Raw genomic sequence first — 14,589 nt, forward strand, 5'->3', positions numbered from 1 at the left:
TAGAGTTATAGAATTGTAGAGTTGTAAGCGACCCCAGGGGTCATCTAGTCCAACCCCCTGCAATGCAGGAATCTCAGTTAAATTATACATGGCAGCTGGCCAGCCAGATTGGCGGGGTATAAATAAATTATTATTATTATTATTATTACTTTAAAACATCCAAGGAAGCAGAACCCACTACCTCTCATGGAAGTCTGTCCCACTATTGAACAGCTGTTACTGTCAGGAAATTATTCCTTGTGTGTAGTTGGAATCTCCTTTCTTGTAACTTGAAGGCATTGGTTCAGGTCCTACCCTCCGGAGCAGAAGAATACAAGCTTGCTCCATCTTCCATGTGATAGCCCTTTAGATATTTGAAGATGACTATCATACCTCCTCTCAGTCTCCCCTTTTCCAGGGCAACATACCAAACTCTCAACTATTCCTCATAATGCTTGGTTTCCAGACCCTTGATCATCTTGGTTGTCCCCCTTTGCACACGTTCCAGCTTGTCAATATCCTTCTTAAATTGTGGTGTCCAGAACTGGGCACAGTACACCAGGTTGGGTCTGACCAAGGCAGAATAGACACTAGACTTCTGCAGGGTCTTAGCAATCACAGCATCCTTTTCTAAGTGTTCATAGACCAACTGTTTAATTTTCTGTTCTAGGACCTTTCCTGGTATCGATGTCAAGCTCACCAGTCATAGGCAAGTGCAGAGTAAGAGCCAGGCAGAAGATTTAGTTTGAAGGAAGCAGTAGAGGGCTTGATGGTGATCATGATCTGAGGGAGCAGGAGAATAAGTAGAATCCTTGTGCTCAAAGAGAAGATGGATGGACTAATGGGCTGACCTAGCCTGCTGATTTACTCGTAGAGTCAGATGACAGTAGGCTAGGAGGTCTGCTACTTCTTTTCAGATTGGAATGACAGCCTAGAGGTCTGCCTTTTCCTTAAGGTCTTGTCTGTGTGGCTTGTTAAGGACCCAAAGTGCTGGAGGTGCAGAAGGTAAGCTGCTGAAGGCCCTTGTTTGAGATCCCCTGCTGTGCCTTACACAGTGTAGGCTTGTGAACATCCCCATATAATATAGGGTGGGATTTAACTAATAAGCCCCACCAGCAGAAACCCATGCAAGGACTTCCTCTAGTGTAGCTGTGCTTTCTCCCTTCTCATGTGCCCCATTGGCTGTGGGGGAGGGTTGAGAGAACCCCCAGAACAGCATGGGAGGAAGGAGAGGGCAGATTGTTTGTTCCATCAAGTAAGCAGACATGTTTGTGTTAAGAGGGCATTCTGCTGAGTGAATTCCTCCCCACTGTATTGTCATTTCCCTTCTTGTTATGCATATGATCAGTTGTTGTTTTTAACAATACATTCTAGCATCTACTTTCTACATGATATAAATATCTTCTAAGGTGTTTTCACAGCAGACTGGCAACTGAGAGTCCCCAGAGTTTTTAAGGTGGATATACTGTTGATATACAGGTGATGATTATTTTAGGTGTGTCCAGTTGACATGCAGTCACCAATGCACAGGTGCTTTTGGATCCAGAAGAAGGCAGAACAGGGGTGGGGGGTTTGCTTATACGTGCTCCGCCGATGCACGTGGGGCTGGGAACAGAGCCCCTGCACGAAATGGTCACTGCCTGTGCTATCAAGCCCACAAAATCTTGCACGATCATCCCATCCAGAGCCCATGCTCATAATCCCCCTCCCATATATATATAAAAAATCCTCTAAAATCCTCTTGCATGTAAAAAAGGGTTGCTTGCCTCATCCTGTCAGCTTCATTAATCCTATTATCCATTTGTCCTTTTCCATTGACTAAGGACACCCCCCCCCCATTCTCCCCTCTCCCCTTTTGACTCCACATGTTGGCACATTGAATATTCTTCACTCAATAACTCCTTGCTGTTAATTTTAAATGGCCTGGAGAAGGGACTGATGCTTAGAAAATCAGTAGTTGACAATAGTAGGTCAACCTTTGCCCTGTCTTGTTCTTGACCTGAAGATGGTTCAGTATTTTGTTGGCGGGGGGAGGGATATGATTGGGCAGGTGTGACTTGTGCTTGGGACCCCAAAGGACCTGATGAGGCTTGACAACCCTTGCTGTATACTCTGTAAGTTTGTCTTAGTTTTCTTTGTTTCTTGTGCTGTTGAATCCGAGGGAAGCCAGGGTAGCGATGTTGGCCTCTGGGCATGATCCTAGTGCAGCAAAGAGCTTATTAAAAGCCAGCCACTCCCTGGAAGTGGTAGCTGCTAGGCAGACCTGCTCAACTGGGCTGTAGCTGAAGTAGAGCAGAATGTGCAGGTGCAGCAGGCATTGTATTAAACTGGAGGCAATAGAGCAAAATACCTGGATATGCAAGTTCAGGGAGTAGAGCCTTGGAGACAGGATGCTTCTTGTTTTCTTCACTAATGAATATAACTGGTCCTGGTCAAATTGATACCGGCAGCTGTTTTTCCACTGCTGGAGTGAATTTATTGTCCTTTCATCTAGTGTTGTATAATTATTATAAGCATGTAGACCAGTCACCTGATAGGTGACACCCATTAAAAGAAGATGAACGCAATAGTCATATTGGAGGCGATATAATTCCAGGCTTGATGCAACGCTGATTGTTATCATTGTTATTCTCCTAACAGTGCGGCACTTGGGATGAATTAATGCCAGCATATTTGGAGTGTCATTAGGAAAAGTGGTGTCTGTCTTTCTTCTTCTTTTTAATCAAAGCTGCTATGCTTAAAAGTACACAGGTTCCACTATGTAGCTAAGGACCTGTATCACTTAAAACAAACTTTAGCTTCTGAGATTCAGTGTGCTTTGAGAAAAAGCATTCAAAATGTTTTGGTAGTCTCTGTTCTTCTCAGATGTGTCTGAGAAACTGCATCCTCTCAGAGAAAGAGTATTTTCATTAGTATAAATTCTGGAGACATGTGAAATATATTGGAAGTTCAGTTTTACAGAAGGAAATAACATTATCACAGGCATGGGACTTCTTTAGAAGAATGTAGCCATATTTTAGCTTGTTGTCTGTTCACATATATAATCTTGTCTTGATGGTACTTTCTTACACCTTCAGGAGATCCATTTTATACAGCATATTACCTTAGATAATAGCAGAAACCAGTTTAAGAACTAGCTGTACCCCTAAACTTGCAAAAAAAAATTACACAATCTCTTTTCAAGTGTCCTCTCTCAGTCCTGTTTGCATAATTGCTGACTTACATTTAACACCTTTTGAGACACTCTTTTGTCCTTCCTAATGACTTCTAATCTCCAAAATTGGTGGCATGTTACAAGTCAGAGCAAGTTGGCTAGATAATACCCTTAGTTTCTAGGTAGTACAAAGGTTTTCTATTGGGGGAAAATAAAAAAATATTTACATCTTGAGTCATCTTAAATTTTCTGATGGAATGTTTCTATGGAACATAAGAATTAAGCTGTGGATCACTTGTAGCTGGGGCTTGCTGCTGGCTGATTTGAGACTCAGTATGTTGGTCTGTTAGTGCTTTTCCTATTTAACATTAGTTAGCAGGGTGCTTTATGCTGTAAGGACACTGGATAGGATCACTGAATTTCTTAGCCATGAAACTTTGAGATGGAGTGTTAAGAGATGCTGTGTCTCTCAAGCATGATGCTAGAGATGGCCCCCACTTCTCTTGTTGTCAGGTTGGCAAAGAATAGGCAAAATGAATATTGAACATATAGAAAAAGAAAGCAGACTGAGATGAAAGAACCATAGGGCAGGCGATAACCAGATGTTGTTGGACTACAGCTTAGCCAGCATGACCAGTGGTCTAAGACTATTTGACTTGCACAGCTAATGATCAGCAGACAAAACTAACCAAGTTACAGTTGTGTTGGTGAGGATTCTTTGCTTCCAAACTTAATTTATTCCACTTGTACTGATCAGTAAGCATTGATACACCACACTACCTATTTATGTATATGTCCTGCTCCCAATTCCTGCTAATTCCTTACATTGGTTTCTATATTCCATGGAAGCGGTGAAAGGAGTTGTATGTTCCCCGTGGGTGTGCATTTCTGCCACTTCATTAGGATAAATATACATACAACTTTTTTGTTCAGTAAACAGGGCATGTGGAAGGACATTTTGCTCATACAACCTTTTTTCTCTCTTACCACTTCTGTGAATTAGCCAACATGGCCTTTAATGAAATAGCTATGATTTGGGAATCTTTCCCTTGCTCCTTTTCTTTCCGTTGCACATTGTGTAAAGTTTGTCCCAGGTTCAGCATGCAAGCATAGGGGTTCCCAAATTTTGGCTTGGCTTGAATTGTCTTGAAAGGATGGCTGGTTTCTTCCCATTCCTGGGAAGCTTCTGCAGAAGGCAATATCACTGGGATGGGTTTTTGTATAAAAGGAAGGGAGAGCCTCCTTTTGTTTCCTCCACATTCTGCCTGCAGAAAAGGAGAGTAGTTCTCTTCCATGGCCAGGGCTTTTGCTTGAAGGGAGTCACTTGTTGCTGCTGAGGAGATAAATTAACTTATGGTCCCCTGCACATGCATAAAAAGGCAGAACATTATGCCCTCTAGAAAAACAGCCTTCCTAGATGCTAGGGGTCATAGAGCAAACTTGGAAGAGATTGTATTGTACAGGATCTGAATCAAGAATGTCATATCTGATTAGACAATCTCTCTTTTAAATAAAACAAAAAAACACACTTTTTGGCAGATTCACAGAACTTATTTAGCACAAGGAAACACATTTAAATGTTGCTTGCAGGAGAAAGGACTTGGCTAAATGGAATACTATGGGCGGTATTCAATTAAATCCTTTGGCTAGCACCTCAACGTTCTAGAAATTCGTTGGGGATTTTTGATTTTCCTTTTCCTTTCGTAGCTTTATTTAGAAAACGCTCGTGGTTGACGGTTGTTCAGAAACTGAGTTAAAGAACACAAGGAAAGGATGCTTTTCTCATTACATTAAAAAGGTTTCTGAACTCTATAGTGATGGGAAGGCAGAAGTTGTTTCTGTGTTTCATGGGATTCAAAGCAGAGCGTCCTGTTGCAACCTGTAGTTAATGTTGTTAAGTTAAGGATGGTGGGATAGAACAGATGCTCATTAACACCTCTAGGCTACACGTACAGGTGACTGTATTTTAAAAAAGAATGCTGTAACTCAACAAGTGAATCTGGATTCTGTTAGTTTTCCATGTACAATATATGCAACCTGCTAATCACATAGCAATTCTTTTAATTTGAAAACTTGTGTTTATGATAATGTTTTTGGTTATGTCAAATTGGTTATGTATATCTTTACCACCACATAAAAAGTTAATGGTACTTTTTCAATTTTGATAATAGGAGTGTGAATTATTTTGAAATGAACTGTGAAAATGTTTGAACAGTTGATTTGAGTATAACATTATTTTGAGAGGATATCACAGAGAGGCTTATCCTGGGTTAAGATCATTTTTTGGTCTGGATACATTGCCAAGTTCAAAATAGCTAATAGCATATTAGCTAAATATGCTAAAAAGAAATAGCCAAAAAAGAAAAGAGAAGAACCAACACATTTTTACTACACAAGCCTGGGCATGTATATTCATGTACATAATATATCTCAAATTATACTTCTGTCCATCGTTCCAGCACAAAATTGTGTGTGTGTGTGTGTGTGCGCACACACACGTTTTGACAGTGTCTTAGATAAAGGCAGACATTCTTCTTAGTGGGCAACAACAGAATGGACTAGTGAATAAAACTTGCACTGTATGTCATGATATGTGAGAGCCAGGCCTCCAAAGCAGCTTAATTGTCAGAGCCAGCATACCTTGCTTAGCTGCTGAATGTGTTCTGGGTTATCCTAACAGCAGACCCAAAGTTTCCTCAATACTCACCCTACCTTATTTTCCTCTGATCCTTTGAAATGTCAACTGCCCATATCCTGGTGTCAGAAATTCTGTGGTACTCCTGATTTATTTGCTTAAGGCTTAAAATGTATTGCTCAGAGTACACCTAGTGAAATCCTCGGAGTTGAGTTACTGGAGTTCATTCGCCCATTATGACCCAGCTTCCCTGACCATGAGAAAATCTTCTTTCATTGGTTATAGGCAATAACCAATATAGGCAAGTGACACATGTTGATAAACTCTTAGGCCATGTTTGGATATTTTGCTATACCATGGCTTAATGCAATGGAAATGAGCTTAGCCACCTCCCAACCCTGGGAATCTTTGCTCTTTCAGTCCTGTTACCTGAAGGAAAAAAAACTATGGCTGACAGTAATTATGGCTAGTTTAAAAGAAGCCACCTTCAAAACATGGTTTCTGAAGCAGGCTTGTTTAAACTAATCATACTTTATATTTAACCATAGTTTCCAGTTGGGATGATATTGGAAGCCATGGTTTGCTAAAAGCAGAAGTGAAAGCTTCTGAATTGCCACTCTTGTATATTTGGGAGGAGAAGAGGGGAGGGGAGAGTGCTTGAGCATGGGGGGGAAATAACCATGTCACACTACACCATTGTTTTAAGGTGAGTTCCATACATGGCCTACATAATCAACAACTTTATTATGACATGGAATTGCTTCTTCAGATGCCTAACCTTTTCTTGAAGTACAAAACATAGTACAGTGGTACCTCAGGTTACAGACGCTTCAGGCTACAGACTCCGCTAACCCAGAAATAGTACCTCGGGTTAAGAACTTTGCTTCAGGATGAGAACAGAAATCGCATGGCGGCAGTGGGAGGCCCCATTAGCTAAAGTGGTACCTCAGGTTAAGAACAGTTTCAGGTTAAGAACGGACCTCCAGAACGAATTAAGTTCTTAACCCAAGGTACCCCTGTAGCTCCTGCCTGACACTTTTCATCTGTGTTTCCCAAGATGAAGAATCGTGTAATGATCAGTAGAGCTTTTCTTTCTACACTTGTTAGAAAAACCAACATTTCCCCCTGTTTTTATTTAAGTCTGAAGTGGAAAGTACAGCGTAAACAGTAATATCAGTAGCAGTAATGTTTAATCTCCACAAGAAAAAATTTACAGCAGATTTTCAAAAACTGCCTCCAGGGGCTTTTTTGTGTTCTTGTATAACCAGTTAAATCCATTTTTTTCACCAGTTTATTCAACACACTTGGGAACAAGTTAAACTACATTTTTCAAGACAGTTTTAGTGCTGTCAGGTTGTTTTATTTTCTTTCACCAAACAAAAAAGAGAATACCCAACTTTTGGTCCTGCGATGTGGTTTTCCCTTGTAGGGTAATTTTGTGCCTCTTAAAAGCAGTTTCTTCGTCCTCCTTAGAGGACGTATTTTTTCATCTTAGGCACTTGTTATCATTATTATTATCATCATCATCATCATTATTATTATTATTATCATTATCAACATCATTATTATTATCATCATCATCATCATTATTATTATTATCATTATTATTAAATTTACACCCCACCTTTCATCCAGGGACCTGAAGGTGGCACACCCTTCCCATTTATCCTCACAACAGCCCTGTGAGGTACATTAAGCTGAGCAGCAGTGACTGCCCCAAGGTCGCTCAGTCCTGGCTAAGTGGGGATTTGAACCCCGGTCTCCCAGGCCATAGTGTGACACTCTAACCACTGCTCCACACTGCTAAAAATGACTTTTTCCAATACTGAATTAGTACTAGCCCTGTTCTGTGACAATAAACATTATTCTGCACCAATGCAAATAACAGATCTGTAGCATCTGATTCTATTTATGCCTTTTCCAATTTTCTGCTATTGTCTTTCCTGCTGGTCGGAAGAGTTGGAGGAGATTACTTATCCTTGAAAAGGACTGTCTTTGCATCAATTTTTGAGTGCACTGTTACATGTTAAAAATATTACATGTGTCATGAAGAACTCCTCTACACTATGTGATACCATAGGCATTTGCTGGTTCATACTTGTAAGCCATGTGATGCAAAGGAATCTCTAAAGTTACTACAAGCTAACACCTTAAAAAAGCAGGACTACAGGGAATAATGCAAGAGTACAGTGATTTGTATTAATTCCCAGACATGAATGCTCGACTTAATGGTGTCAAAGTTGATAGAGAGGCTAATAAAACAAAAACAAAAAACCTTGATATACAGTGCTTTCAAGTCTCAAAAGTGCTTCACATAGTTGCAGTCATTAGGACAGCGGTATTACCCCTTCATTTCAGATGTGAGGACTGCGAGAGGGCAGCTTGCCTAAGGCTGTCTGTTGAGATCATTGCATAGGTGGGATTCCAACCAGAGATTTTCCAGTTTGTGTCTTAAACTGCAATCCTAACTCCATCTACCTGGTAGAAAGCTCCACTGAATTTAGTAGGAAGAAGACATTGTACAGTCGGATTGCACTGTGAAGTCTCTGAGCCACTATACCACATCTTTGTGAGGAAGTTCCCAATTTTAATTGAACACATTACAAACCTGTGTTGTGTACTTTCTGTGTTTTGTGTTGTGTTGGCATGATCTGCCTAAGAGACAATGGAGTGTGTCTCAGGGTGTGTGTTTGTGTGTGTATGTAGGGTGGACAAACTATCCTAGAAGGGGCATAACGTGTCCCCCATCAGAATGTGTACCTCCTAAAACAGAAATACTTGAAGCTTATGCCTCTCCCCCGCCCTCCCCGGCCCTTACCTGTTCACCACAGAAAGAAGGGGAAGTATAAGAGTTAAGTGACTTTTATTTCCCCTGCAGGCTGTTATTTCTGTAGGCTACAGCAGTTGATTAAATTACATACTGTTCAGTAAGCAGTATGTTTGAACTATATTACCTGACTGGCAGATGCCAAGAGAAAGCCTTGTAGGGAAACCTGTGCGGTTGGTAGGTTTTGGCATCGGACCATTGGAACTGTGTGAAAGGTTTAATTTAGAAGCTTCCTCAGCCTCGCCAAAAAAGAAAAAGAAAAAGAAAAGAAAAACTGTAAGACCGTAGGGTTGCTGTTTAGTGTATTTGCTGTTGTCTTGTATAGTCCTTAGTTTCATTGTGTTAAAGGTAAACACCCCCCTTATATAATTTCAACCTTTTGTGCACGATTCCTTAAAATTAGAATGAAATACAGGAGTGGTTTGAAAGCCAGTTATTACATTTTTTTATTGCTATCTAGTTCCTCTTTAGCAATAATAATGATGATGATAATAATAATGGCACATTCTTCTTCTTCTTTATTGCTATCTAATTCCTCTTTGAGGGACACGGGTGGCACTGTGGTCTAAACCACAGAGCCTAGGGGTTGCTGATCAGAAGGTCGGCAGTTCGAATCCCCGCCACGGGGTGAGCTCCCGTTCCTTGGTCCCCGCTCCTGCCAACCTAGCAGTTCGAAAGCACGTCAAAGTGCAAGTAGATAAATAGATACCACTCAGAGAAGGCTGAGAAGAGAGATTTGAACCTTAGCTCAGCACAGTGATGGGCAATATAAAATGCCTTCTTTGGTCTGTCCTGAGTCAGCTTCAGATCAGGCTCATTCTAAAGCAGTTTTGCACATTGAACTGATAAATAATAATAAGTATATGCTTTTGAGGAAAGGAGAAGTTACCAGTTTGATTTGATTAGAAAATTTGAACAGATACTTAGCTCGCATTAAAATGAACGAGATCCAAAAGTACTTAACTTTGGCCAAACTGTGCACTACATGCGTCTAGCAACTATTAGAGCAGGAATGGGGAACTGGATGTGGATTGTAGGCTTCAGCATCATCTCCCCCACCGCTTACAGACCATGTGACTTTTTTTGCTTGTATGGCTCTTCTACCAACAATCAGTTGATCTTTACATTTTCACAAGCCTCTTGCAAAGTGCTATCTGCAAAGTTTTGCAGCACTGCCAGTCAGCTCATTGGTGGTGTCTGCAACGCCCCCCCTTTTGGTTTGGCCAAGTCTCGCCAACACCAGTAGAAGGTGTAGAAGTGGGTCAAGTACAGGATATGCTAACTCTGCATCTCAGTAGGGAGCAAGATGTACTTTGCTTGAGAAAGGGAGTTAAGTAAAGCCCCTCTTATGCAATAAAATTAGACAGATGATAGGCTAGGAAGAAAGGTTCTTCAGTCAAACTTTAACCTTAATGTTATTGTAGCATTAGAATTTTATCTGTGTTGAGATAACTGTAAATATTGTTTGAATCATTTAATCAGTAAAAACAGCATGCAGCCCACTCTACTGCATGTTAACAGACAAGGAAGGGCCACGGAGTTCAGTGGGGCTCACTCCCAAGGACTTCTGAGTAATAATGCTTAGGCTTGCAATGCAAAAGGCTCTTAACTCTTGTATTGACAACTGTGGGAATCAGAAATACAAAGCTTGGTTGAATGCCATTAACTTCATTTTAATGGCATTTACATGAATTTCGCAGGTTTCAAGATACAGTGGATTGAATATATTGTGTGTCTATTCTGAAATGAGGTCCCATGAATGTAAACAAAACACAAGACAAAGCATTCAGATATCACAATAAACAATGGTTTATCATGATGTCTGAATGCAGCCGCTGAGTCAATTCTTGGGTAATCTTGACTTCTGAGATTAGGTTTTCTGATTGTTTTAATTATTTTTCTTGTTTTAGCCATCATTGAAATACTACCTTTGTAAAGAATAGAAACGCGAAGCATATTGTCCCCTGAAGGTGTAGTTGTTTTCCATCCAGGTCTGAGATGCCTTGTAGAAAGCCCAGGTACTGCTAGCTGAGCTTCCCTGCTATTCTACATAAGCACACATGCAGACCTTCAAAATATAGGAAAAATAGGCTCAGGAAAGCTCCCCTATCCCTTGCAGAAATGCTTGGCATTTCTCAATTAGAAAACAAAAACAACACAATTTTATTTCAGTGATTATGTGCACTTCAACCCTTCCAGCACCTGAATGAGCGTTTCCACTTGTTGAGGTGTTTGTTGCTGCAGTTTTTGTTTAAGTTTCTCTCTAATAGCAAGGCAGTTCTTCACACCTTCTTCCTCCATTTTGTTTGTACTATCTCTCCCCACTGATGCAGGATGAGGCTACAAGGAACAAAAGCATCTCAGATGCAACTTGTCCCTTTGCTACAGAACTGTCCCCACCTGCACAAATCATTCACCAACTGTCCTTATTCCTCTTCTGATACAAGTATCTCATTGAATGACTTCCATGCAGTTTATTTTTTCTTATTTCAAAAATTCTCCACAGTTGTTCCTGTGATTTTAAAAGGACTGAGCTACGATGAGAAGCGAGGAGCTTGCAGTGTCGGCTCTAACGTTCGGGATTCTGCATGTTATGTATGTTGGGCTTTTGCTCGTGCCTACGACCCCCTAGAACTGAGACCATTTGTCAATCAGATTTCAAGGTAAGTTACTACAGTGAAATAAATGCTTGGTCTATCTGTTTCATATAGATGGGGCAGATTTCAGAAAATGAACTATGGAATAAATTTGCATTTCAGTAGTGCTTACAAGTCAATACAGTATAAACAAAAACAGTCCCCTACCACTTTCAAAATAATTTGGTAAAACTGGAACCTGTTATTGTTACATGTCTGTCTCAGAAATCATTTTATTCTACCATTGAATGAATTTATCTAGTCTGCTCTGCTTGTGTGTTTTTTAAATTGTCTTTTGGGTTTATGATGTTTTAACTTTATATTGTATTATATTATATTTGGGGGGCGGTTGTTTTATTTTTCCTTACCTTTGTATACTGCTCTGGTATCTTTGTAGATGAAAAGTTGCCTAGGAAGCATTTGTAATAAATAAATGTAATTCTTCTGGGGGCAATTTTTAAAAGTTTTTGATCGTGCACGTCAACTCTGTGAGAAACATCCTTTTTTGCTTCTTTTGAATACTTAAAGAAAAATTCACCCCAAGCAATCTTAGCTGAAGAAATGTCACAAGAGCTCCAATCAATGGAACATGTGTTTACACCGCTGTTATGTAATCAGTTTTTTAGCCATAGTCTAAAGATATTGGTGGCAACTTGGTGTTTAGCTACAAATCTTCCATCTTGGCAGTGCACTAGTTGAAAATACTTCAACATCCTATTTCTGAGAAATACATTTCTTCTAATGAGGCCCTAAAGCTGTGTGTTTATCTGTCTTTTCCTCTTGGAATAATGTAGTGTGGGAGCAATGAAGCTTTATGCTGAGAATCAGGAACTTTCACAGGATGACACACAGTTTCACCTGTATTAGCACACCTTGGTTTACAGCCAGCAACACTAATCATATGCCTTTGCTTTCTTGTCTCTTCAGTTCTAACTTTAGGTGTGTCACTCATTCTGACTGAGAAGAGTCATATATTTAGCCAGAAACAAATTCTGCTACCTTTCAAAATTGAATAATTCAGTATCTTGAAATAGGCTGAACTTCATTCTATAGTTCACATGTAACTCTCTCTGAAAGTAAACTTAAGGGATATAGGCATGGAGATGGGGTTAATTTGTGCAGTTATTGAGATCTTTTGTGTCCCTTCGAGATTTTGCAACATATTAATCTTGCAAACGTCCTCATGCCTTCTTGCCTCAGCTATTAATTGGAAGAAATATTGCAGTGCACATCAGGTCATAGAATAGTACACCTGCAATTTTTAATTTGCTGCTCATGTACAGCATGCAACATTTTATTGAAATAATGCTTTCATGGTTACATGGTGTGATCTTCTAGGACTTTGCAGTCTGTGGCAGCAGTTCTATGTCATAGTAAGCTGCTGTTGCTTCATTTCTCCCCTAGATTGAGCAGCAGCAACAAACCACAATCCCTGGTTTAGCATACACTGGAACCAGGGATTTGAAGCCAAGGTTTTTTTGAGCAAAACAAATAATGAATCCTCAGTCTGGGCATATCCCTAAGCCAGGGTCATGTACTGTTGCTCCTACTTGCACTTGGGCAAGAACAAAGTGTTACTGATCTCTGTACTTGTGGGAAAAAGGAAATTGTAGACAGGTAAAATTCAGAAATGCTGCTTTCTCCAATCTGGTGCCCTCCAATTGTTTTGGTTAATCAATTTAGGCTGTTCCTTATAATCATGCCGTAATCTTTTCACTAAGCAGTTGTATACAAAATAGCATAATGTTTTTTGAAATGCTCCTTCGCAGGAAGCTAGGTTTGTTGTATGCTGGGTTTCTATAAATCTTAAAGATCCTTAAAAATTATGTTTAGTTGAATCGCTAGATAATCGTATTGTTGTGTTGCTGATGAAAATGAAAAGGGGGTCTACTGTTGTGAAGACATGAATGCTCTTCCTTTACTTACGCTTGAGAGCAGTACTAACCCGTAGCTCAGAAGAAATTGATGACACTGTGGGAGTGCAGGCAGCTTAGTCTTCCCTGGAGTACTGCCTGGTGAGAAGAAAAGAAAGGTGTGGCTCTTAGGTAAATAGAGCCACTTGACTCTGGGGCAAGATTAGCCTGCAGAATCAGGAAATATGAATATTGCTCAGAGCTACATCTTGTGCTGTGATGAAATGTTGAGAATAACTTGTACATGAGGAATATGTTTTGTTGTCTGACTAGTTCATGCTAAAAGTAATATCTGTTACATATTGGGTAACATATTTGCACTCTCAGACTCCATTTTTCACAACGTGTGTGTCTGGCTTTCGTTGCAGAAATAAGGATTTGTGGCAGTAGTTCAGTGAGGCCTTTTAACATTGCGTCTCTTCTTGCCTACTTATAGTTCTGTCATAACGACTTTGGCATTGCTTTTGACCCCAGTGGCTCCTTTATACACCCAAATTAGCAAACCTGTAAAGATCATGACTGTCTCCAAGAGCAAATGAGGGCAAGTGTGCTTCCAGTTGGCAAACTGTAATGTGAGTGGTTACCAACAGAGAGAAACAGAGAACCTTCTGTTCAAGGATTAATACCAGAAATGGTGTTAATACTCGCTGTAACTGATGGTGAGTTTGGTGCCCAACAGGATTGCTCTTTTTCAGGGGCTTCGGCCAGCATGGAGCCTTGCATGATACCTTTAAAAAAAAATTCTCACCCTTCCAAAACCACTTCCACTATTAGAGCTCAGAACTGAGACTGGCTGGTTGCCAGCATTGAACCTGAGCATTGTTTTGCTGCATAGCCTGAGAAGCAACATGTGCATCTCCCTGATGCTAATGTACACTTCCAGGATAATATGAATGGTGCTAAATGAATGGTTGGGGGATCAAGCAGGCCAGCTCCCTCTTTCTCCCTGACCCTCTTCATCTGTCATCTTTGGCATTCCAGGGCTCAGCTGTCCTTAACCATAAAATGAAACACAGAATAATCAAATATATTCATTTCTGGAAATATATACCCTACTGTTCTTCTCAAACCAAGTCCATATAATAGAAACAGCAGTGATTCCTAAAAAGAGGAAATAACCTTCACTGAAACCACAGAAAAGCAGTAAATATAGAACCCAGCTATCCCAAAGGTGTTTTGTTTTTGTTTTTTTGAAAAGCCATGTGTTTGCCTAAACACCTGTGTCAAGAGTCAAGCCTCCTTGGGCTGGGCATTTCTTAAGACACACACTACCACAGAGAAGGTTCTGCAACTTGTGGACACCCACACAGCACATAAGTTCTTCTCAGTAGGGAAGATAGAAATGTTTCTCACTTCCTTCTTTTTGTGTAGCAGGGCAGTGCCTGGCTTGGAAAACCACACCTAGTCCTGCCTCTTCTTTTGTCAGAATAGTAGAGGTGAAGGAA

General features: G+C 40.3%; 1 protein-coding gene across 6 annotated transcripts in view; it reads left to right on the forward strand.

Annotated features, from left to right (window-relative positions):
* The window catches only part of TBCD (tubulin folding cofactor D), a 156,424-nt gene that overhangs the window by 80,225 nt on the left and 61,610 nt on the right, over positions 1-14,589 (forward strand). For all 6 annotated transcript variants that reach the window (XM_053376121.1, XM_053376116.1, XM_053376120.1 and 3 more), the window contains exon 15: positions 11,102-11,258. In XM_053376121.1, the coding sequence (XP_053232096.1) occupies positions 11,102-11,258 (157 nt within the window). The remainder of the gene's footprint in view (positions 1-11,101; positions 11,259-14,589) is intronic.

This window comes from Podarcis raffonei, chromosome 2 (assembly GCF_027172205.1).
Source record: "Podarcis raffonei isolate rPodRaf1 chromosome 2, rPodRaf1.pri, whole genome shotgun sequence".
Lineage (NCBI taxonomy): Eukaryota > Metazoa > Chordata > Lepidosauria > Squamata > Lacertidae > Podarcis > Podarcis raffonei.